The 25,002-nt window shown below is 54.6% G+C and overlaps 1 protein-coding gene across 1 annotated transcript in view; it reads left to right on the top strand.

Moving 5' to 3' along the window:
* Positions 1–25,002, top strand: part of PPP6R2 (protein phosphatase 6 regulatory subunit 2) — a 61,618-nt gene that overhangs the window by 22,401 nt on the left and 14,215 nt on the right. The window contains exons 3-10 of the mRNA XM_090272211.1: positions 2,940–3,182; positions 7,184–7,370; positions 16,888–17,025; positions 18,231–18,296; positions 20,493–20,605; positions 20,915–21,028; positions 22,067–22,193; positions 23,032–23,184. Of these exons, the coding sequence (XP_090128337.1) occupies positions 2,956–3,182; positions 7,184–7,370; positions 16,888–17,025; positions 18,231–18,296; positions 20,493–20,605; positions 20,915–21,028; positions 22,067–22,193; positions 23,032–23,184 (1,125 nt within the window). The 5' untranslated portion in view covers positions 2,940–2,955. The remainder of the gene's footprint in view (positions 1–2,939; positions 3,183–7,183; positions 7,371–16,887; positions 17,026–18,230; positions 18,297–20,492; positions 20,606–20,914; positions 21,029–22,066; positions 22,194–23,031; positions 23,185–25,002) is intronic.

Raw genomic sequence — 25,002 nt, 5'->3', positions numbered from 1 at the left:
GCTGATTAAGTCGTTCCGTAAACCGCGTGCGCACAGGCGCGCCGTGTCCCGGGCCGATCGTCCACGGCGGGGGCCCCGGCGGCGCGGATGAGCAGATTCTCAAGGGCCCCGGATTTGCGGGTGGTCAGTGAGCACTGGCTGCAGCCCACGGTCCCAGCTGCACGCCAGAGCGCAGGAGAGCAGGCCTGTCCCCGACGCTGGGAAACCAGCACCGCCTTCTCCGTTCAAGCTTTGAAAGCCCCAGGTGGCGACTTCCAGCAGCAGTCTTTCATCTACAGACGAGGCTGTGGCCCTTCCTCGGTCATCGCAGTGGCATCCTGGGCCACTTGCTGCCACCTGCCCTGGCACTTCCACGTTACAGAGACCGCATCTCTCCTTCAGCCTCATCAGCCAGCCGCCGCCGGCTTCAGACTTTCCTTCGGCAGCCGCCTCCCCTCTCGGCCCTCACAGCGTTGCAGCGGGTCAGGGCCCGGCGCTGGGTCGGGCTGTGGCTCAAGGGAACGTGACGGCTGCTGTGATCTCCCGTGCGGACCGCTGACGCCGGCTCTTGTCGGCAGTGAGGCCGGGTCGCTTCCGTATCACCTATGCGTTCACTGGGGCGGCGCCCTCCCTTCCCTGCAAGGGCTTTTCCTTGGCTTCCCCAGCCGGGCCCGTGGCTGCCAGAGGCCTGGCTTTGGCTCATCTCGGCTTTCGAGGCGCCGTCCTCACCCACCAGTCCCTCTGGCTTTTGATTTAAAGTGAGGACCCTGCGACTCTCCCTTTCGCATGGACGTTGGAGGCCATTGGAGGGTGTTAATTGGCCTAATTTCAGTGCTGCTGTGTCTCAGGGACTAGGGAGGCCCGAGGTCAGGGGGAGACGGGGTCGGTGGGGCAGCGAGGACACGCGACAGTCACCCATTAAGTTCGTCGTCTGAAATGGGTGCAGTTAGCGGAGCCCCCAAACAATGACAGTAGGAACGTCAGAGTCTGAGCACAGGCTGCTGGGAGAAGCTGGACTTGCCCGGCGCAGTCGAGCCAGGGGTGCCTGTGGCAAGGAGGCCCCTGTAGCCTGTGCTGACCCTGCTGGGTTCTCTGTGGCTTGCAGACTAAGAATGGCTGTATGATGTTAAAGGGCTGTTGGGGAGAAGAAGGAAAAGAACATGCAACAGAGACCCCACGTGGCCTACAAAGCTGAAACCAATTACTGCTTAGTCCGTCACAGAAGTTTGCTGACCCCTATGGAGGCCGTTAACCAAAGACCAGGGCATTTAAAGGAGGAAACCGCATAAGCCTGCTCTCTGAGCACAGCAGTAGTTAGATGATCAGACATGACGAGCTGGTTAGAAAGTCTCAAAATAATTAGAAAAGGAAATTAAGCATCATACTTCTAGGTAGCTGTAAGTCAAAGAAAAACAAGGGAAGTTAGAAATACCAGACTCTGAGGGATGCAGCTAAAGCAGGGCTTGAAGGAAGCTTTGTAGCTTTAGATGCTTGTAATAGAAAAGGGGTCTAAAAAAATCAGTGATCTCAGCTTCTGCCTTAAGAAGCTAGAAAGAGAGCAGATTAAACCAAGAGTAGGCAGCAGAGAGGAAATTTCAGAAACCAGCAGAATAGAAAATGGTCGAGTAATAGAGAAAAAGCAAAAACAAAAGCTGGTTACTTAAAAAGACCAATAAAATTAATAAACTTTAGTCGCACTGATGAAGAGGAAGAGGAAGAGGACAGGAGTTCCTAAAACATGAGAATAAAAAATAAACACATGAGAATGAGAGGGATGTCACTAAAGAAACTGCTTGACAAGAGAGGTTACAAGGTCACATGAACACCTGCACCCCATCGTTGGATGAATCCTTCGGCAGGTGACCAGAGTGGAAGCAATTAGAAATAGAAAATGCCTGTTAAAAAAGTGAGTTCGGCCCCAGCTGGTGTGGCTCAGTGGACTGGGCGCCAGCCTGTGAACCAAAGGGTCGCTGGTTCAATTCTCGGTCAGGGCACATACCTACATGCCTTGGCTGCGGGCCAGGTGCCCAGCTGGGGGTGTGCAAGAGGCAACTGTCACCAAAGGAAACCTGCAACCCTAGAGAAATCTGTTCACGATGTTTCACAATGTTTCACGATATTTCTGGAAGAAGCGACAGCCATCCTGTGTGAGCCCCAGTGTGGGGCAGGGGCACACTTCCCAGCTCCTTCCGTTCCACCAGGGCCCGGTGCGGCCCAGTGGGGCCCAGGGGGCGGAAGGTATCGGGGGCAGAGGACAGGTGTCTGAGTGCTTAGGCTCAGCCCTTCCGGGGTTTCCATGGAGAATGAGGCAGGGTCTGGGAGCAGGGCGGGGTTGCCTAGTGTGAATAATTCCAGGGGACTCTACACCACAGGGTGGTCTCTTGGCCAGGGCCCCAGCCCTGGGATGAAGGTGGGAGCAGTGCCTGGGGGACAGGGAAGGAGTGGGCCTCGGGGAGGAGCCAAGTGCAGAGATGTCACAGGCCTGCTCCCGGCCCTTTGCTGTCTCTAAGGTTGACCAGTGTCCCCAGAGGGGCTGTCTTTCCCCAGCCAGAGCGGTGTTCTAAGCTGTCAGAGCGTTATATACAGAGAATTGAAGGTGTTTATGATACAGAGACATCAGGAGAGTTGTCCTGTGTTCACTTGGGAGGAGCCGGATGCTGGGGACAGAGCTTGTGAGTCATTAACTTTCTTAGGATGGAGAGGCATCCCGGCCTGACACACAGGAGACATCTCCTGAGGGAGCCTGTCAGGGAGAGCCCCCAGGCGTGCCAGAGGAGGGTAAAGAAGGCAGATTAGCCAGCAGGGAACCAGAGCTGGGGCGTCCCCGCTGACCTGGGAGCCTGGCCCGGAGACGTGTGGTCAGAGGGGTTATGGGGCAAATGCGTCCTCTAGCGCAGGTCTGTGTGGGGACAGGCTTCTTGGGCTTTGGGGAGACGTGACCCTCCTGTCCTTGCTTGCAGCGCTGTGGCCATCACCATGTTCTGGAAGTTTGACTTGAACACCACGTCCCATGTCGACAAGCTGCTGGATAAGGAGGACGTGACGCTGCGGGAGCTGATGGACGAGGATGACGTCCTGCAGGAGTGCAAGGCTCAGAACCGGAAGCTGCTGGACTTCCTGTGCCGGCCGCAGTGCATGGAGGAGCTGGTGACCCTCGTCACCCAGGAGCCACCCCAGGACATGGAGGAGAAGGTCCGCTTCAAGTACGTGCTGTCAGGCCTCAGCGGGGCGGCGGGCGGGGGCTTCTGGCGGAGGAGCCGGGAGGCCGCTGCTGAGGGGAGATGTGCTGGAAGACAAAGACCCCGGGCAGAGCTGCAGGTGGGGTTGCAGCGTGAGGCCGGACACAGAGGTGGACGGACGGGGATGCACCTCCAGCAGGAGGCGGGTCCCCGCCGGGTGGAATGCTCCTTGGGAGGGACCATGGGTAGTGCTTCACGCTGGGGTCCTGGACTCAGTGGGAATATGACATTTTGTTAGTGACCATTCTCAGTTTTTCCTAAAATGTTCCATTCAACGACTGAGCCGTCTGTTAGGAGGTGACGGGAGGGCAGGGCTGGTGTGGCAAGGGCTTGGGGTGAGGGCAGAGAGTGTGTGGACAGGGGACCTTGGGTGACAGGAAGGACAGAGCAGACCCAGCCTCCGGCTCTGAGGGTGCCCACTGAGCAGGCGCGTCAGGACAGACAGGCGGCCAGACAGTGAGCGGTAAAGGTCTTCGAACAGGGTCAGCAAACCGAGGCCCCGCAGGTCACATCCTGTTTTTGTGTGACTTAAGAGCTAAGAATGGGTCGCTGTTTAAATGGTTGTTACGCGTGAAAATGATGCCAAATCTGCATCTCCTTGTTCACGAACACAAGCACATCTTACCTGTTTGCGATGACCAGAGACCACCTCAAGTCCTCCCTCTGCCCTGACACCAGGTGTGCTGGGCACATAAAGTGAAGCCAGTCGCGCGGCAGGAGGCGCCTGTGTGAGGCAGGGGCTGGTGACCATCTGGGGAAGGTCAGACAGAGGCTGTGTGCGTGGGATGCGTCTGGTCAACGTGGGTGGTCTCAGCACCACCGTGCATAGACCCCATCCCCTTCTCCCTCCCAGACGTGTCCTGTGGCGGGGCAGGCTCTGTGATCTCCTTGTCTAGAGGGCATTGGTGACAGGCCTGATGGGAGGGGAGCGGGGTCGGGCACGGGGACCCCAGAGCAGTGTCAGTGAGCCAGGAGAGCTTTCTAGTCGGAGAGGCTGGGAGATTAGTAACAGGTGCAAAGCTAAGCCAACCGAACAGGGCGGGAACCGTGTAGGTCAGTGACCATCAGCCACGCGCAGGGGCTGGCTCAGCTGCTGCCACTGGTTACACGTGTGCTCGTGAGGCAAGCACCGGACTCTGGGCTGCCTGCTCACGGTGCTCCGTACCCCGCGGGCCCTTCAGCACGGAGAGTATCCTGTGTCTTCTTGGATAACGGCCCCCCTCGCCCCCCCAGTTTTCCCTCTGTTCTCTCTGCGACATCAGATTGGTGCTGGGTCACATGGGTGAGCACTGTCTTACCTGAACGTTTGGTCTTTGCCTTTCTGTTCTTCATCTGAGAGGCTTCTCCAAATTTTATCTTCCTGTCCTTTGTTGATTTAAAATTTTCTACTGTCATTTTTTATTTCTAAGAGGTTTTTCTTATTCTCAGATATTTTAGTACAAGCCTCACTTCTTATTCATGGGTACTGCCTTAGTGTGTCGTTTTGGGGGCAGTTTCCTGTTCTGCGCCCTCGCTCTGTTCCGTGTGCCTTGTTCTCCGGTGGTGGTGAGTTTGACCAGCACTGTGCTTTCAAGAGAGGCACTGCAGCCTGCGCAGGCCGGGGTCTGCGTGGGGCCTGCTCACCACCCTTCACTGGGCGGCGGGTGCTGGCCACTGGGTTAGATGACAGCTGGTTGACTTTCGTCTCTGTCCCATCAGTTTCTCCAGAAAAGAACCCTTCCAGCTCTTACCTGGGGGAGGTCCACCTGTCAGCACCCTGAGTTGGGAAGAGAAGCTTGGGCGCCCCAGTGTGGTTGGGCCACGCCCTGTTTCCAGACAGGGTCTCGTCACTCCCTCGGCTGTGCCTGGCGGCGCCAAGTCGGGAGCTGCTCTGGTGCACTTCTGAGGACGGGCCCTTGTCCTGTGGGAGCCAGCGAGGGAGGGTGGCAGTGACCCCGCTCTCCAAAGCCTCCAGGCAGCACCCCCAGGCGCCCCCCCAGCCTTGTGTTCAGTTGTCGCTCCCTCTGGGACCTCCCTGGCATCAGGCTGTCCTTACTGGGCCCCCACTTCCTTCCTTTCAGCATCGTTCAGTGTGGCGTCCACACTCCTCGCCTCTTTCTTTGCATCACTTGAGCCACTCGGAGAGGGAGCGGTGACAGGCCACCTCCTCGTGTCAGGTAGTGAAGCAGGCCCTTTCCTTGATGAGACGGGTACTGACTGCATCATAGCCGTAACCTTGGGAGGTCAGGGCGCTGTCACTCCGCCTGCCTCACGTGTGCGCGCAGACAGGACAGGGCCTTCCCGTCAGCTCTGCAGGGCTTCCTGGAGGGGGCAGTGTCTGCTCTTCTCTGGGCCTGACCCTGCCCTGCGCTGGGTGCCTCTTCTCTCGTTTGGAGGCTGGTGGACGCCTCTGTGCCTGCTGACGGAGGCCGTGCTCTGTGCTCTGGCTGCGGTGCTGCTGCCCGGCCCTCCTGCCCTGCACGCCGAGCGCGCTCCCCGGCTCCTGCTCCTCATGGCCATGTGCGCTCTGCTGGGCTGGTTGTCACTGCTCACGGCACAGCAGCGCTGAGCCACCTTGTCTGATGCTTGGCCCAATCCCCTGAGGTGGGCACTGGCCACCCCTCCCTGGGACTGACCACGCCTCTGTCTGGGCCGCTCTCAAGCTGGGGTCTGCTTGTTAACTGCCTGCCGCTGGGCCTCCTCCCGTGAACCTGCAGGGCCTTCATGCCCACTGCGTGCATGCGCTGTCTCTCTGAGCTCTAGGGGGTGCTCTCTCTGGTCCCTCCCTGCCCCGCGACGCGTTAGCAACTATTCCCTGCAGTTTCAGACCCCGGCTGCTGCAGCGGACCCAGAGTGACCACTGGGCCGAGGCCTGTGCTAGGGCCTGTGTTGGTGGCCACCAGGCAGGAGGGTCACAGTGGCTGACCTTGTTGCTGCTCAGCTTCACACACGGCCTGTGCGGAGCTGGGTGCTCACACTCCGTGCACGGAGAGGTCAGCGTGTGCCCGCGACTGCACAGCTTGTCCCTTGTACCAGGTGTGTGCAAGTCAGCCCACAGGGTGCTGCCCCCGAGTCCCTGCCTCCTCCGGGCATGACTCCCTCCCTGCGTTCCCAGGTGTGTCCCCAGACACGACACTGGGTGTTACGACAGGCACTGTGGTAGCGGGCTTTGTCCTGGATGCCGCAGGTTGTTGGGTGGGTGGCCTGTCCCAGGGTGCGTCCGCAAGCCCATGTGTGTCACGTAGGGAGGCAGGAAGCCAGTGGTGCTGGGGTCACTTGTAACGGGACGGGCATTACTTGGATCTGGCACATTGCTTACATATGCTGGTGTGACTTAGTTATAATCCGCCTACATAACACCTCCTCACCAGTGCTGCACGGTAAGCTTCAGTCAGGGACGCACTGGACCTGTGCTTTTCTAATTTTTCTTTTACTCCTCACCCGAGGGTATGTTCACTGACTTCAGAGAGAGAGAGACAGACAAAGAGAAACATTGGTGTGAGAGGGAAACATCAGCCTACTGCCCCCACCCCCACCTTGCACATGTCCCAGCCAGAGATTGAACCCGTGACCCCTCGGTGTATGGGATGATGCTCCAGCCAGCTCAGCTACCCGGCCAGGGCTGGACTTGTGCTTTTTAATATGAAGGGACAGGAAGGGGTGGGGAGGAGGGGGACAGATGTGATAGGAACCTGGCCTTGGTAAGGTGACAAGAGGTGAGAGACCTGGCAGGAGAGCCCGAGGCCCGAGGCCTGGAGCCCAGAGGGAGTGCAGGCTGCAAGGGGCCAGGAAGTCGTGGGCTGAAGGTGCGCACCGGGTGGTGGGCAGAAACAGCAGTTGCTCACAGACGCAGTGCACTTCCGCTCTGCCCTGAGCCTGCTGGTGTTTGCAGGGGACCTCCGTCCATGGGGGCAGGTTATTTCAGCGGCTCCCCGGGCTTGGAGAAGTCTAATTTCACCTCCAGTTGTTGGCGTTGTGCCCTTCAGGTACCCGAACACGGCCTGCGAGCTGCTGACCTGCGACGTGCCACAGATCAACGACCGTCTGGGGGGCGACGAGACTCTGCTGAACCTTTTGTACGACTTCTTGGACCAAGAGCCGCCCCTCAACCCCCTGCTGGCCAGTTTTTTCAGCAAGACCATTGGCAATCTCATTGCAAGAAAGACGGAACAGGTAAAACGTCTGCCAGGCCCCGGGGTTCGGGGAGGCTGGCCTGGCGATGCGCACGCAGCCTGCTGTCCCTCGACGCGGCACGGCCACAGCAGCCGGCTAGGAAATGGTGTTCTTGGCTTATTGTGGGGCTCAGTGGGGCAGTGGGGGCTGCTGATGTGTGACTTGGAATTTGAGTCAGAGAGTGACTTCCCAAGAGGTATTTCTGATGCCGGCTCTGGAGTAAGTAGCACTTCTCGCCACCCCTGGGAACTGCGCAGGTCCCCGGGCCAGGGTGGCTTGTGCCATTGCCGGCCAGTTCAGCGACCTGCCTGAGTTGTGGCAGGGTCGGAGGACACCCACCCTCGAGGGCGTGTGGTTCCTCGGTGTGGGTGGCAGGTCTGTGTCAGGGCACTTGCTGTTTGAAGGCAAAGAAAAGGAAATGTCTCTGGAAAGAGGGAGTGACTTCGCTTCACCCTGCTGAGCACGGTCTTCCTGGGGTCCCTGTTGCCTGACACGGGCTCAGGGCCATCCACTCTGGAGACGTGCAGAGTGGGGCGGCAGCCAGTGACACCGTGCCCGGCCCACACTCAGAGCCAGTCTTCTGTCTCCTGCCCCTGCCCGCCATCCCCAGTGTGTTATTTCAGAACTATTCCCAGCCAGCACGGCATTCCTGCAGAGGTTCCAGTGTACATCTCTAAAACACGAGGGTGTTTTCTTTTAAATGGAACTATTTAGACTGGGAGGAGACAAGACTTTGCTAAGCAGATCACATTTTCATACCCTAAGAATGTTATAGTTGTCCCTCTCTATATCGCGGTTCACTTATCGCGGCCTCACTGTATCGTGGGATTTTAAAAAATATTATATTTAATTATTTATCACAGATTTTTCACTATACCGCGGGATTTTGCGGTACTGTATATGAATGTTGTTAAAGTTACGTAGGCTTAAGAGTGTAGAATAAATGTAAGGTTCCTACTTTGTGGGGGGTCTGGAACGTAATACCTGCGGTAAGTGAGGGAATACTGTAGCCGTAATTATTTGGTGTCACCCACCACCCAGGCAGGGGACAAGCTAGCACTGTGTGTGTCTGGAGCCCTGAGAAGGGGCGGTCCCAGCAGAGTGGTGTTGGGCGGGGGGGACCCTGCTGGCAGGCCTTCCGTGGGCTGCCGCCTTCCACAGGGCTGGGAATCCCCAGTTTGCAGGGGGCCTACGAGGGCTCTCCCCTCAGACGTGTTCCAGAAACGGGCAGAGTGCAAATGCAGAGTGGCGGCCGTGGCGGCGGCGCTTCTGGTTCGGTGGTGGGAGTCGCGGTCCCAGGGGCGAGCGGGCTGCTGGGGTGGGGCCTGGGCTCCAGAGCGTCCCGTCCGGCCTTCCAGCCCCCGGCTGCACGCGTGCTCCTTCCAGGCGTCTGAGTGCTCCTGCTGCTGGTGCTACTCCCCTCTCCTTCCCTCGCCCAGCAGTGGGAGCTGCACTCTGAAAACGTTCCTTCCTTCTGCTGACAAACGTAGTACATTGACATGAAATCAAACAAGACAGAAACACAGGAACCCTGTAATACTCTGGGTTTCTTTTCCATTTGTTGCATTGTGTGCCCAGCACCCAAAGTCAAGTCACCTCCCACCACCGTAGGTCTGATCCCCTTTGCTACCCCACCCCTCCTTCTGGTGGTAACCACCCTGCTATTGTCTGTGTCTAAGCTTTTATTTTTCTTGTTTATTCATTTGTTGCTTTCAGTTTTACATCCCACACAGGAATGAAATCATGTGGTTCTTAGCTTTTTCTGTCTGACTTATTGGGCTTATTAGCATGATATTCTCAAGGTCCATCCATGTTGTCGCAAATGGCAGCATTTCATCTTTTCTTATGTCTGAATAGTCTTGCACAGCATATACACACCACGTCTTCTCTACCCATCCTCTGTCTGGGACAGTTCGGTTGTTTCCATGTCTTGGCCGCAGTGAAAAAAGGGGTTCATATGTCTTTGCAAATGTTTTCAAACTTTTTGGGTAGATACCCCAAAGACAGGTTGCAGTACCCTATGGTAACTCTGTTCTTAATTTTTTGAGGCACCTCCGTACTGTTCCCATCGTGGTGGCAGCAGTCTGCATCCCCCCCCAGCAGTGAGCGAGGCTCCGCCTTGTGCACACCCTCGCCCGCACTGTCCTCACCGCTCGTGTTGGTAACAGCCGCTCCGACAGGCATGAGGTGGAGTCGCATTGTGACCCTGATTTGCCCGTCCCTAACAGTGAAGCGGGGCATCTTTCCATGTGTCTGTTGGCCATGTGTTTGTCTTCTTGGGAGAGGTGTTTCCTCAGATCCTTGGGCTTTTTTTTTTTTTTTTTTTTTTTTTAATTTATTGATTTGTGAGAGAGGAGCATCGATGTGTTGTTCCACTTCCGCTCACTTATGCATCATTGGTTGATTCTTGCATGTGCCCTGACTGGGGATTGAACCCGCGACCCTGGTGCATCAGGACAACTCTCTAACCCACTGAGTGACCCGCCCGAGCCTTAATGGGATTGTCTGTTTGTTTGGTGTTGAGTTGGATGAGTTCTTATATGTTTTAGATATTAACCCCTTGTTGCAGCTGTTGGCAAATATCTTCCCCCATTCGGCTGGTTGCCTTTTTGTTTTGTCGGTGGTTTCTTTTGCTGTGTTAAAAATCTGCTTTTTAGTTTGATACAGTCCCGTTCATTTATATTTGCCTTTACTTCCCTTGCCTTTGGGGTCAGTTAATAAAATCTTCTCTAAGACCAAAGTCTGAAAGTTTAGTACCTGTTCTTTCTTCTGTGTAATTCATTGTTTCGGGTCTGATATTTTGGTCTTTGATCCATTTTTTAATTGTGTATTTCCGCATCACCATTTGTCACCCTCATACCCTCTTCCACCTCTACCCCCCCCCCATTTAATCCATTTTGAGTTCATTTTTGTATCTGGGGACAAACCACTGTTGGTTATTTAGGGCACATTCCTCGTAAGTTTTCCCTGGAGGCACTCCCACAGACAGACGGCCCTTGAACGCCGTGGGGTCAGGGACACCAGCGCCCCTGCCGTAGAAGATCGTGTGTAGCTGCCGGCTCCCCCAAAACTTAACTGATGATACCTTACTGTTGACAAGAAGCGTTACAGACAACGCAGTCGATTAACACATTTTTTTTGTATATGTTTTATATATGAGAAAAAACATTAAGATAATTGCAAGTACACCGCATTGATGCTTGTTGGGCTCACTGGGTTCTGGGTGGCCTGGGACATTGTTCAAGATCAAAAGAACTTTAAAGGGCGGCCCCTTACTGGCCAGATGCTTCCTGACCGCAGGGGCAGTGCGTCGATGGAACCAGCCCAGAAACGGGCTCTGGTTGTCCAGACTTTCTTGTGGAGCAGCTGGAGGCGGCGGCGGGGCTCCTCTCCTCTGCCCTGCAAGGCTCGGGGCGAGGCTTGGGAGAAAAGGGCAGTTCCGATCGCAGCCCGGCTGTAATTATTGATATGTGAGCGCCTATGGCTGCCATTTTATTTGTAGTTTTTCTGTTTATTTCCACTGTTCTTCATTTCTCTGCTTTCTTTTTTCTGCTCCCTATGGTGCACGCTTCTCTGCCTTGCTAACAAGTGTCCTCTGCAGCACTTTTTCCAGAATTGGGCGCTCTCACCTGCCTGCAGCCCTGTTTGGGCCAACGTCCTTTCTGCCCAGTGGTTTTCCCAGTGGTGTCCGGGAACTGTCGCAGGCCTCTTGGTCGGCAGAAACTGCTTCTCCTATTATCTTGACATTTTTTTAAGCCAGATGTCTTTCTAAAATGACCAAACTGCCCTTTTACTGGCATTACATTCTCCAGCTTCAGAGACTTGGCTGTGCACTTCGTCCTGTGATGACGCTGCTCTCTCGAACCCTATGACAGTCCATGGGGGTGTCTGTCCTGCGGCAGCCCTGACCCATGGAAAAGCTGCCTCGCAACACACGATGAAAAGGTGTTATGCAAAAAGTGCGAGGTTTTCGTGCTGGCTGGTGTGGTGGCAGCGGCGTCACAAATTTTCTTTGTTTTATAATAGCCTTGCACTGGACTCGCTTACCCTGAAACGGCGGGCAGCCAACGGCCGTGGGCCTGGCCCTGCAGCTCGCGTGCACCAGCAGGGCTCAGGCCTCCGCTGCAGATGCCCCCTGTGCCTCCGACCAACCTGTGACAAATCCCAGGCTCCCACAGTCCTCTCCCAGGGTTCAGTTAATTTGCTGGACCATCTCACAGAACTCAGACCATTTACTCACTAGATTATAGATTTCTTACAAAGACTATTAAAGGATTCAAATCAACAGCCAGGTAAAGAGAGACGTAGTGCAAGGTCCCGAAGAAGGAGCGTGTGTGGCACAGTTGTAGCTGCAAGTGTTCCGGCCCCCTGCGAAGAAGCTCCCACGTGAGGGCCGACCTGGCCTCTGGGCTTTATGGAGGCTTTATTATGTAGTCATGATTGACTAAGTCACTGGCCATTGGCGATGGAGTCAGCCTCAAGCCCCTCCTCCCGCCCCCAGAAAATTGGGGGGTGGGACTGAAAGTTCTGGTCCTCTAACCACTGGTTGGCTGTTGCTGGCAACCAGCCCTGCCCTTGGGCGGGGCACAAAAGTCATCTCATTAGCATAATGAAATACCTTTATCACTCTCAACACTTAGGGAATTCCACGGATTTTAGGATCTGTGAGCCAGAAACTGGGAGGAGGGGTGTTTCTTACAAATCATAACCTCACAACCGCAGTGGTCATTCCTCCCATGTGTCCACGGGGGGCTGTCAGTGATGCGGCACTTTCTTAGCTCCTCATTGCAGACCGTTCCAAACGCCGAGGAGTTAGCGGACGCAGTGTGTGGGCCCCCACGGCTCTGTCACGCAGCTAACAGCTGTCTGTTTGCGGGCAACCTTATTTCTCCTGGACCTCGTTTCCTGCCCCCGTGCCAGATATCATTTCATTTTGCGTGTAAATATTTCAGTATGTGTTTCTACGGGGTGAGGACTTTCTACAGCCTAGTCACAATTCCTTTTTACTACTGTAGGTGTGGGTGTGCCACGCCATTCCTGCTGGAAGGCACTTTCGGTGCTCACACTTCTCTTGACTTCTACAAATCAAGGTGCTGTGAGCATTTGTGCCCAGTCCACTGCATGGGTTGTCATATTAGAAGTGAGTTTCTTATAGAAAACGTAACCGGTCGTGTGTGTTTACATACCTGCTCGCTTTGTCTTCTATTGGCGTATTCAGGCCGTTTACATTAATGGGGTTATTGACATGTTAGGGCTTACGGCTGCCATTTTATTTGTTGTTTTTCTGTTTATTCCCCGTGTTTTTCATTTATCTGTTTTCTTTTTTCTGCCTCCTTTGTGTCACTTGACCATTTAAAATTTTTCATTTTGATTTATCTATAGTGGTTCTTAGTGTATCTCTGTAGGTTTTTAGTGGCTGCTCATTATATGTTCTTCGCTCAGACAGTGTGGGGTCAGCTTGGACGGCTGAAGCGAAAGCGGCAGCCGTTCCCAGCCCAGCAGCAGTGGAGGGAGCCCCGCATGCTCTGCTTCTCACCCACCTCTCCTTTGTGAGCCTGTTGGTTTCAGCCCCTGGGGGGGGCCTGTGTCACAGGGCCTTGTGGTTTTAATAGTGAGGATGAATCCCTTTGCCTACGTTAGTTGGCCTTTGGGCATTTTCTTTTGTGAAGTCTGTTGTCATTTTCTGTGAGGCTGTCGCTTTTTTGATTTGTAGGAATCCTCTGTATTTAGTGAATACAGATGTTTTGTGGATTTTTGTGTTGCAAACATCCTTCCCCTCTGGCCCGCCTCTCTTCGTTTCTCTGCTCTTAGTGAGGGGAGCTTCTGATTTTCATGTGGTCCAGTTCAAAAGTCTTTCATTCATGGTTGGTGGGTTTTTTTGTTCTGTTAAGAAACCTTTGTCTACCTCAAAGTCTTGAAGATATTCTTCTGTATTATCTTTTAGAAACTTTATTTAGTTTTACCTTTCATACTTCTATCTACAGTCCACCTGGAATTGATTCTTGTAAACGGCATATGGTTGAAGTATTTTTTAAAAATAGGCATATTCAGTGGACCCAGCACTGTTTATTGATAGTGCTGTTCTCTCTCGGTCGCTTGACAAGGTCCCTTGTCATAGTCGGGTGGTCACGTATGTGTCCGGGTTCTGTCCCCGGGGGTGGGGTGCCGGGCAGCACTCTTAATTACTGCGGCTTCGTGAGCCGTGATGTTCTGTCGAGTTAGTCCGCTCACCTTTTCTTCCTCAAGGTTGTTTTTACTATTTTTTGCCTTTTGCATTAGTTTAGAATTAGCAGATTTTAGGATAAGTTTGTCAGTTTCCACATTCTTCCCTGCTCCCCTCCAAAAACGAAAAAGCCTGGTATTTTGATGAGGCTTGTATTGGCTATAGGCTGAGGTTGACAAATAGAGGCCCACAGGCCAAAAGCAGCCTGTCGCCTATTTTTTGTAAAAGAAGTTGTATGGACACACAGCCGCTCCTGCTCGTTTGTGTGTGTGTCGCGGGATGAAGCTGCGCAGTCAGGGCTCCTGGAGTTTCTCTCAGTGACATGGCACTTTTCTCCGATAGCCCCTGGTCTTACATGTCTCCCATTAGGGTTATTCTTAGGTAGCTGATATTTCCATCTTGGTCATGAAAATTTTTATTGAGATAATTGTAGATTTACATGCAGTTGTATGAGGTAACATGAAGAGACCCTGTGCGCTTTGCCCGCTTCCTTCAGTGCTGACGCCTGTAAAGTTCGGGTGGAGCAGCCCACGCAGGACGTGGCACTGACGGTCCCGCCAGTCTCGCTCGGTTGCCGCTGGTTTTCCCTGCAGCCTGTGTGTGTGTGCTCACGCGCTCACTTCCCACAGAGCACGTCGCGCTCTGTGTTGGCTTGTGTCTCCACCGTCACGGGTAGGCACAAATGGTTCCAGTCCCACACGGGACCTCTGTGTTGCCCTTTTTAACCTCCCCGCCTTTCTCCTGCCCCGACCCTTCGCTCATCGCCAGCACTGATCTCTTTCTGTTTCTAAAATTTTGTCCTTTCAAAATGTTATTTAAGTTAAATCATATAGTACGTGGTCTCTGGGGATTAGCTCTTTTCCATTTCAGCATAATTACCTGTAGATTCTTCCAAGTTGTTGTATCAGTAGTACATTAATACATTCCTTTTTAATTTTTTTTTATTTTTACTTTTTTATCCTCACCCAAGGACATTTTTTCATTGCTTTTAGAGAGAGAGGAAGGGGAACAGAGAGAAGGAGAAAGGGAGGAAGGGAGGGAGGGAGGGAGGGAGGTGTGAGAGAGAAGCATCGATTGGCTGCCTTCCCGTACACACCCTGACCAGGGGTGGGATCCGCAACCTAGGCACCTGCCCTGACCGGGAATTGAACCCTCGACCATTTGGTCTATGGGACGACGCTCCAGCGCACTGGGCCGCACCAGCAGCCATGGCCAGGGCCTCCCTTTTCACTGCAGAGCAGGACCCTGGGGCACGCGTGTACCACAGCTGGGCTGTCTGGGCTGAAGTCCGTTTCTGGCAGCTGTCAACAAAGCTGCTGTTGTAACAATTCATCTTTATGTTCTTTATCTTTGTGCAAGAGCATATTATCTGTGGTTAATGACAGTTTTATTTTCCTCTCTATAATTCTTAGACCTTTTACCTTTTTTTCTTGACTTACTGCATTGGCTGGGACCTTCAGAACAACGTTGAATGAGTCGGCCTCATTTCACTGATTGTCCCAGAGGAAATGCTTTCCACATTTCACAGTTAAGTGGGATGTTTGTTGTGGAGTTTTCATAGATTTTACTTATTTTTTAATCAGAGTAAGAGAATTTTTTTTTTCCTAGTCTTTTTAGTTTTTTATAACATGAATGTTTAAATTTGTTGCATTCTTGCCCTGGCCAGCATGGTTCAGTTGGTTGGGAGTTAGTCATCCTGTGAACCAAAAGGTTGCTGGTTCGATTCCTGGTCAGGGCACACACCTGGGTGGCGGGCCAGTCCCTGGTCAGGGCGCGTGTGACAGGTAACTGATGTTTTTCTCTTTCTTTCTCCTCCTGTCCCCTCTCTCTAAGAATAAATAATAAATAAAATCTTTTAAAATTTTTATTGGATTTTTTTACTGTATGTATTCAGTTGATCATACGTTTTTTCTTCTCTATTCTTTTAATAGGTAAATGTAACTGAATGGTTTTTTAATGTTAAACCAACCTTAATTTCTTAGAATACAGTCAACTTGATTGTGATGTGCTTTCCTTTCCTGTTGCTGAGTTTTTGCGTCTGTGGTCATCAGTGTGACTGGCATGTAATTTCCCTTTCTTAGAATGCCCTGGTCGGGTTTTTAGAATGAAGGTCTTACATTCATGTACAGTGGCGTGCGGCACATTTGCGCATTTCGTGTTCCCTGGATGGCAGGGCTGGGGTGGTTTCTCTTTCAGTGGCTGATGGGGTTCACTGAGGCCGTTAGAGCCTGGAGCTTTCTTACAGAAAGCAGATCCTGTGCCTTTTGGTGCTCTAGAGCTGTCTTATTCCTTCCTATCAGTTTAGGTAAGTATGTTTTGCAAGGAAACTTTTTATTTTGCTAAATTTACCTAAATTGGCATAAAGTTGTCTCTAATACCCTCTCATAATAGCTCCTGTACCTGTAGGGTCTGTAGTGGTGTCCATTGTTTTATTCCTAAGAATCTTGCTCTCATTTCAAACAACCCTCCTCCCACCTCTTTTCCTCTCCTCCCTTTCCTCCCAGCTCTGTGTGAGTGCAATTGACACCCCGCAGCTGATGGTTCTCCTGTGTCCCCACTGTTCCCAGTGGGGTCCTGGGTCCGCCCGGCACAGTGGCCTGGACGTGCAGGCGTTCTGTCTCGGGCTGGGCTGGGCTGAGCTGAGCTGAACGTGCAGACACGCAGCCCAGGACTCCACCAGGCCCCCCCCACCTGCACGCTCCCCTGCAGCCGCCTCCTGATTGGCCTAACCACAGTGCCGGCTGCACCCCCCCCCCCCCCGTGGCCTCCCACTTCCCGCTCAGCTGTCTCCCTCCTTGGCGCTGGCCACTAGCCAGCCACGTGTCGTGCCTCTTCTTTCTCAGCCCTGGTCCCCTTTTCCCCCTCCTGGGGCTGCGGGTGCTTGGCTGTCTCGTGTGCTCTGTGTTCTCCGGGCTGGCGTCCCAGGTTCAGGCGCTGTCACCAGTGACTGTCATCTGCCGGCTCAACTCTGTCTACACCGGTCAGTTCTGTTGAGAAAATGTGAACTGGTGTGTCCCGTGTGGGCTCACGGGTGGTCGTGTCCTGTTCTCATGGAGGCTCACATGCGGCCCACCGTGTCAGCCTGCGGCGCTGCCCCGCCCCCCGCCTCTTAGACGGTCCTGTGTGCAGGTCTCTCTGCCTGTCTTTGCAGAGGTCTTTCTCACAGCTGCTTTAGGTCTTCCTGTTACTTCCGCTCAACATGATTGAAAATTAATCTTTCTAATAAGTGTTATTTGGGGGACATCTCCTGGTGTTGGGTCTGTCCCACTTGCTTACCAGAGTGTTTGACTTCAGGTGATTGTGTTCCTGAAGAAGAAAGACAAGTTCATCAGCCTGGTCCTGAAGCACATCGGCACCTCGGCCCTCATGGACTTGCTGCTTCGTCTGGTCAGCTGCGTGGAGCCGGCCGGGCTGCGGCAGGAAGTGCTGCAGGTGAGTGTGTGGGCTTTGCCTGTGGAGCCGCGCCCCTGTCTGGTGTGTCTGCAGCCTCGGAGCGGGTAGTGACACCCACTGGGCGCTCCCACTCCCCACCCACCACGCTTCCTCCTCTGGGGTCATCGGGCTCTTGCCAAGGCTTATACTGGAGGCCGGGGCTGTGCTAGGCACCTTTCCCTTGTCCTGGTCAGTCCATTGAGAAGCAGAGAGCAGGGTGGCTCTCCCCCCGACAGTCCGGCCTCTGCTCTGTGAAGAAGCAGAAACAGCTTTCCTCACTGGGCTGCTCTGTGCCCGGCACGGACCTGGGAGGGAAGTGCGAGCCGACAGGGATGCCATCAGGGACCTTTGTCCTGGCGTGCCTGTGTGTGTCAGTCCTGACAGGTGCTGGCAGCTCAAGGAGCTGCCCGTAGCTCTGTGAGGGGTTTCCCAGAAGAGGGGGGTTCTCAAGCCAGAGGAGCCCAGGAAAGCCGTCTGGGGCTGCTTGTCCACGGGGCTGTGGTGGCTTTGTTTGCCACGCAGTTTAAAGTAAAGCCAGCCATTCATCCTTGTTGCCCGTTTTCCAGCTCCTGGAGTCGGGGGACAGTTGTCCTCAAGGTGGCACTGCTCAGTCCCAGGCCGATAACTGTGTCACTTGGACAGCCCCCCACTAAGATTCAGTTGCAGTGGCTAGCGGCGCACAGGACAGCAGGCGTCGATGGCTCTTCACAGCTAGTGGGGCCTGCGCTGACCGCACTGTGCAGTCCTGGGCACGGAGGTGCCCTGGGGAGCCAGGCATGACCCGGGGCTGCCTGGCCCACCTTGCCCTTGACCTCCAGCAGCATCCTGCACGTCAGTCCTCACCGGGCTCCCACAGCCTCACCGGGGCCCTTCTGCCCCTGACCTTGGAAAGGCCCTGGTGCCCCAGGAGCAGAGGCAGAGCCGCATGGGCTGGAAGAGCCCCTGGTGCTCCTGTGGTTTCCTAAGGACAGAGCTCGTGTGGGGGAAAGAGCCTGTGCCATTCTGACCCAGAGACGGCGCTCCCCTCTGTAACCTTTGGGTCGCTCCAGAATCCGGTCACTGCTCTGCTCTCTGGCCGTGGGTGGGCATGGGTGTCAGGCACAGAACCTGCCGTGGGACCTGGCGCCTGGGTTTCTGCCGTACCACAGGCTCCTCCCCCCGCAGCTGGGTGCGAGCGGTCGTCAGTGGGCCTCTTTCCCTTTCAGTGGCTTAACGAAGAGAAGACCATCCAGAGGCTGGTGGGGCTCATCCATCCGAGTGAGGACGAGGATGTGAGTAGGGGCCCCTGAGCCGCCGCGCCCCTCCTGCTGCCCAGGGCCACTCAGTCCTGTCCTCAGAGCACTGACTTCTAGACTATTTTTTTTTTTACTAAAAAAATAATGCATCCATGTTATAAAAAACAATTTGAACATAATTGTTTTAGTTTTTTTATGGCTGAGTAAAAAATTACCCCAGAACTTACTTGCTCATAACAAGTTTGTTTTAATCTCCCAAGGATGTTTATTGATTATAGCGAGAGAGGAAGGGAGCAGGGAGAGGGGAGAACATTGGTCAGTTGCCCCCCTTACGTGCTCCAGCCTGGCATCAGACCCACAGCCTTTCAGTGTGGGGGACAGCGACACAGCCTACGGGGCCACCCAGCCAGGGGGTCTGCTCACAGCCTAGTAGGTGCTCTGCCCAGGACGTCTCCTAGGGCCTCTCAGGACCCAGCTGGGGGAGGGCTTGCTTCCGGGACCACCCTCAGCCCTGTGCACCCCGGGGAGAGAGGGCTCTCCCCCGCCAGCTCACAGCCTGGCGCTGGCTTGCCTCCGAGAGAGCGGGACAAAAGTCATTCTCCTGCAAACTGCTCTTCATTTGGAGGGAGCGTCTGCGCCGGTGTGTCCTGCTCCCTGGAAGGGAGCAGCTTCTCCCAGCCATGCTGGGACAGGGCTCCGAGGGTGGCGGGCGCTTGTGGGGTGGCGATGGGCTCCCTCTGCCAGCCCCTCCCGCCCCGTGGTGACACCAGGGAGCAGCGCTGGCAGTGTCTCCTGGTAGGCCTGTGCTCCGTGGGACAGCAGAGCTGCCCGCTGCCCTCAGCGGTTTCCAGGCAGCGGTGCTGAGCCGCAGCTGCTTCCAGGCCACTCTGCTCTCTGTCCCTGTCGTCCCTGGGGGGTGTCTGTGCCCCGGTGCCCCCGTGAGTGTGCGCGTCCACAGGCAGGGGCGAGGCCACAGAGCCACCCTGGCTGCTTTCCTTTCTCCTTGAGCCCAGCCGCTCCGCAGCCTGCACGGGGCCAGGCTGAGTTTCCGGTTGTGCTGACCTGTCCTTTGGAAACCCCCCCTCCCCCCCAGTTGGCAGGTGTACTGAGTCAGATTCCAAGTTTTCACGCAGTTCACATTTCCCTGAAAGGTGCATCCTTTGTTTTCTCTGTAGCAACATTTGTATTTTCATGAGCTCACAGGAGTCATTCTGAATATTAGTAGCTCCTTGTTAATTTAAAATACAGTATCAGGCCCTGTAGCTCAGTGGGTTGGGTATCATACCACAGACCAAAAGGCCGCCTGTTCAGTTCCTGGTCAGGACACACGCCTGGGTTGTGGGTCCAGGTCCCTGCTTGGGGAGTGTGCGAGAGGCAACTGATTGATGTTTCTCTCTTTCTCTCTCCCTTCCCCTTTCTCTAAAACTATCTTAAAAAATAAAATTCAGTATTGGGCCCTGACCAGTGTGGCTCAGTTGGCTGGAGCGTTGTCCCATAAACTTTCAGTTTATGGGTTTGATTCCCAGTCAGGGCACATACCTAGGTTGCGGGTTTGGTCCCCAGTTGGGACACTTGTGAGAGGCAACCAACAAATGGATGTTTCTTTCTCAGATTGATGTTTCTCTCCTTCTCTCTCTTCTTCCCCTCCGCTCTCTCTAAAATCAGGAAGCGTGCCCTTGGGTGAGAATAATAAAATAAAAAGGAGTTGGCTGGACTACATAACCCTGTAAAAGATCCAGTTCTTTTTAAAAATAACTACACACATATATATATATATACACATACAGTTTCAGGTCCTGGCTGGGTGACTCGGTGGGTTAGAGCATCATCCCAATGCGCCAAGGTTGTGGGTTTGAGCCCCAGTCAGGGCACATACAAGACTCAACCAGTGATCCGTAAGTGGAACAACAAATCGATGTTTCTCTCTCTCTGAACTCAGTTAAATTAAAAACAAAACAAAACATGGTCACGTGCAGGGCAGCTCAGCAGGGGTCCTGGGGGAGCCATTGCTGTGAGAGCCCCTCTGAGCTCAGACGTCAGTGCACCCGGAAGTCAGAGCAGATGCGTGCCCCCCCCCCCCCCCCCCCCGTGGGAGAGCAGACCAGGCTTCTCGGAAGTGAGCTGATGGGGGCCCTGCGCTTCTCCCAGATCCAGAGCGGGGCTCCGCCTGCCCGGCAGTCTGGCTCTGCGGACACTGCTCCCGGCCTGACAGTGCTGTCCCTGTCTCTGCAGAGGCAGTCCAACGCTTCTCAAACTCTCTGCGACATCGTCCGGCTGGGCAGGGAGCAGGGCGGCCAGCTGCCAGAGGCCCCGGAGCCGGACCCCCTTCTCACCGTGCTGGAGTCGTGAGTGCTGTCTGTGGCGCTGGGGGTCCTGGCCAGGGGGTGGCACTGGGGTCCTTCTGAGCTATGAGGATGTCCCCAGCCCTGCTCTGAACACCAGCAGATGCAGCCACTTCCTCTGTTCAGAGTCTGATGAGCCGGTTGCAAAATGCTCATCCCAATCCAGAGTTGCGTTAATGGGCCTGTTTCTCATGGGAGGGGTCTCTGGGCAGGTGCGAGTCCAGGCCAGCAGGGGCGCCTCCACGGGGAGGGGAGACCATCCTTGCTGTCCGCATCTGCTCCGCCCGGCAGTGGTCTGTGCGTGTCTGACAGGCAGGACTGCGTGGAGCAGCTCCTGAGGAACATGTTTGACGGAGACCAGACCGAGAGCTGCCTCGTCAGCGGGACTCAGGTGTTGCTGACCTTGTTGGAGGCGAGGCGGGCTGGGTGAGTGCCTGTCCCGAGGGAAAGCTTGTGTGGCAGCTGAGTGTGACACTGCTGGCCGGTGGCTCGAAGGAGCAGTCTGGTGCGTTGTGTTCCTAGCTGGTTTTCAGTTGTGCGGCTGATCCTGGGGGTAGACTCCCCTATTGAAAAGGTAAATCCTCGGCTGTGGCCAAGTCTCCTTTGACCTTAGCCATCGTCACAGTCACATTCCCACCGCAGACTGAGGTCGTGCCCTGCCGCCTGTTTGCAGAGTGTGTATATGCGTCTGCAGAGCAGGTGGGTGGGTGGGCCTCCCACATGCTGGGGACTTCAGGGCAGCCCTGCGCCGATGGCTTCTCCTTTTTTAAAAAGAAAGAAAGAACAATTAGAAAAGGACAAATTGGCTTAATCTCAGTAGTAAGATTAGTAGCTGTTTCTCCTTCTCTCTGATACCAGTAGGTATTTATTAGCTTTTTATCTAAAAAGAGGATGACATTGCTATCATTGTTTTCTCCAGTGAAGAAACCAGAGTGTTGGGTTTGCACCTTCACGAACGTGGGAGCGTGGGCTCCTCTGCAGGCTGTGGTGCTCCAGGCCTGGCCCGAGCTTGCACGCAGTGAAGGGGCAGCATAAAAATGAGGGAGACACACGCACCAGCTGACTCTTCCCTGCAGTGCTCGTGCGTTACCTCGATAACTGGAAAAAGCATTTTAAGTAAACGGCTCAGAGGAGTCGGCTTGAAAAAGCCAGAGGGACAGTGGGGGCCGGTCCTGTCTCCTGCTTCTCAGCTGGAGGTGGGACCGGCTGTGGATGTTTTCGGAGCAGGAGGGGAGCAGAGGTGGTTCCCATCAGTGTGGTGCCACCAGCTCACCAGGGGCCGGCTGAGTGGCAGTGCCCAGGGCTGTTGCCTGGGAACAGTACCTGAAGGCCTTGGCCGCCCCTCTCTGCTCTGAACTGGTCACCACACAGCTCCTGAGATGATGAGTGGAACACTGGGCAGGGCAGGGGGATGGGGCAGGGGCCTGGGCGCACCCCCATCTCCCTCTGCTTCCTCATCCGCAGGACAGAGGGCTCAGGGGATCCCCGCTCTCAGGGGCTGGAGAGGCCGGGCACCGGTGGTGACAGCGTCCTGCACGGCATCGAGCTGCGGTTGAAGGACTTCCACCAGCTCCTGCTCTGCCCGCCCAAGGTCAGGGCCTCGGTTTACCCGGAGCGTGCGTGCGTGCTCAGACGCTGCTGTGCCCTGACCCCAGCTTGAGAACCACCAGGCAGATGCCAGAGGCCCGCTTTCAGACCCCTATCTGTTGAACATTCGTCTGTTCTTAGGGGGAGCTGGGGGCTGGACATTCTGCAGCCCCTCCGGTGACTCTCGCTTTCTGAAATAGGGGTCATCTGAGGACCCGAGTTCATTGTCAGCTGGGCCTCTGACCCAGCCAAGGGTCCGGAGTCCCAGAGGAGGCCCTTTGCTCAGCTCAGCAGCTTGAGGGGGGCTCACTGCCTCCCCACCTGCCCAACTCAACTGAGCCCCTCCCCCAGTCTCAGCCCTTTCCTCGCCATGATCCGTCGTCCTTTCATTTATCAACTTATTGTCTGCCTCCTCCACGAAAAAGGAAGCTTCCCAAATGAAGGGATTCTGGAACATTCTGTTAATGAGCGTTCTGGATGTGGTAGGGATCAGAACAGACCTGTGTGCCATTTGACGAGGCTGGCTCTGTCATCAGTCTCTTCCAGGAGCGGTCACAGGTGTCCCTGCAGAGCTCTGGCCCTGCCTCCCTCCCAGCCTGGATGCCAGGGGGCTCTCCCTGTGCTGGCAGGCTGAGCCTACAGTGCCCGGCTTCTGGGCGCGCTCTGTGTCTGTGGTCCCCCCTTGCCTCCTGCTGGCAGTGCCGCCCTGAGGAAGCCCCACTGCCCCCTCCTCCCCAGGCCGCGCCTCGTGCTAGAGCAGCGCAGCCCCCCCGCCCCCCCTGAGCAGCGGCCATGCGGCGCTGGCTGTGCGGCTCCAGCGGGTGTTGCTTCTGTGCTTGCAGAGGACGGCGATCCTGACCACCATCGGCGTGCTGGAGGAGCCCCTGGGCAGCGCCCGGCTGCACGGCGCCCGCCTCATGGCTGCCCTGCTGCACACGAACACGCCCAGCATCAACCAGGAGCTCTGCCGACTCAACACTGTGGGCCTGCTGCTGGTGCGGGACCGCCCCCCGTCCCCCGCCCCCGCCACCATGGTGTCTGAGCAGAGGGGTGGGCAGGCAGAGGGGTTGCTGATGGGGGTGCATCGCTGTCACTCTGAGTGTGCCCCTCGGGCAGATGTGGTCCCCAGGCTTCTCCTCGGCCTTACCCTTGGCCTCTGCTCCCAGGAAGCTGGAATCTCTTTAAGTTCCCCTCTAATCCCAGAAGGAGCCGGCCTTGGAACTGCGCCTGGGGCACTGGCCCTGCAGGTTCATCCGCATTTGGAAACCCCAGCAGGATGATGGAAGACCTTTCCTTTTCTTCTCTTAAAAAAAATTCTCACTCTTTCCCACGCCCCCCTTTTTACTTTCATTGTGATAAAAAGTCTGTAACCTAGAATTTACCAGCTTAATAATTTTTAAGTGTGCAGATAATGCAGTGGCATTAAGTACATTCATCATCTATGCAGCCATCCCCTCTGTTTGCGGAGCTCGTCTGTCTTCTCAGACAGGAACACTGACTGTTGAGAGGTCAGTCCCTGCGCCCCTCCCCCAGCCCGGGCACCCGCCAGGCTGCTTTTTGTCTCTGAGTTTGGCTGCTCCAGGGGCCTCCTGAAAGTGGGGTCACACAGTGTTTGGCTTTTTGTGTCTGGCTTATGTCACTGAGCATAATGTCTTCAAGGCCCTTCCCTGCCGCAGCAACTGTCAGTCCCTTCCTTTCCACAGCCGGGTCGTCCTGTGTTGTATGGACGGACTGCACCTGTGTCCTGTGTGTCCGTTCGCAGTGGGTGGATGTGTGGGTGGCTTCCACCTTTCAGCCGTTGTGAGTAATGCTGCTGTCAACACGGGTGCACAAATGTCTGTGTGAGCCCCTGCCTCCACTTCTGAGTGCGTACCCAGAGGTGGGATTGATGGCTCGTGTAGGAATTCTGTGTTCAACTTTTTTGAGGAACCAACTGTTTTTCACATTGGCTACCTCACTTTACATTCCCACTGGCAACGTATAAAGGTTCCAGTTTCTCCACATGCTCACTAAGATTTGTTTTTCATTTAAAAAAAAAAAAAACCATCATAATGGTTGTGAAGTGGTATCATGTGGTAGTTCGCGTTTGTGTTTCCCTAATGATTAGTGATGCTGAGCATCTCTTCAAGTGCTCTTCTTGCTGGCCATTTGTGTGGCTGCTTTGGATGGTTGTCCAAGTCCTTTGCCCATTTTTGAATTAGGTGGTTTGATTATTTGGTTGGTTTTGAGGTGTAGGAGTTCTTTATGTACCCCAGATTAGGGTTTTATCAGATACACAAGTTCCTCTCATTCTGTGGGGTTATCTTTTCATTCTGTCGATAGTGCATTTTGACACACAAGGTTTTCATTTTCATGAGTCCAGTTTATCTGTTGGTGTTGTAGCCAAGAAATCATTGCCAAATCCACTGCCATGGAACTTGTTTTCTTCTAAGAGTTTTGTAGTTTTAGCTCTATCAGGTCTTCAGTCCATTTTGAGTTAATTTATATGCAAAGTCTGTCTGGAGAAAGTCCAGCCATTGTTAATATAACGAGAACAGTTTGCACAACATCATGTAACTAGCAGCCAAGGAGAGTGGGCCGGAACGCACATGCGTGAACAATGACGGTTTCACTAGTCAGTGGGGGCGGCAGATGCTGTTGAGTGAGCATGTGTACTGTGTGGCCGTCGCATTCAAAATGAGCAAATAAAACAGTGAATTTGCTTCAAATTTTGCGTTAAGCTTGAACATTCCTCCATGGAAACTATTCGGCTGACTCAGAAGGCTTTCGGGGATGGCGCAGTAAGTGATTCACGTTCTGGAAGGCCTGCCGTG

Source organism: Furipterus horrens, unplaced genomic scaffold (assembly GCF_987537825.1).
Source record: "Furipterus horrens unplaced genomic scaffold, mFurHor1.1.pri manual_scaffold_4, whole genome shotgun sequence".
NCBI classification, from domain to species: domain Eukaryota; kingdom Metazoa; phylum Chordata; class Mammalia; order Chiroptera; family Furipteridae; genus Furipterus; species Furipterus horrens.
This window is presented reverse-complemented; position numbering and strand designations above follow the sequence as displayed.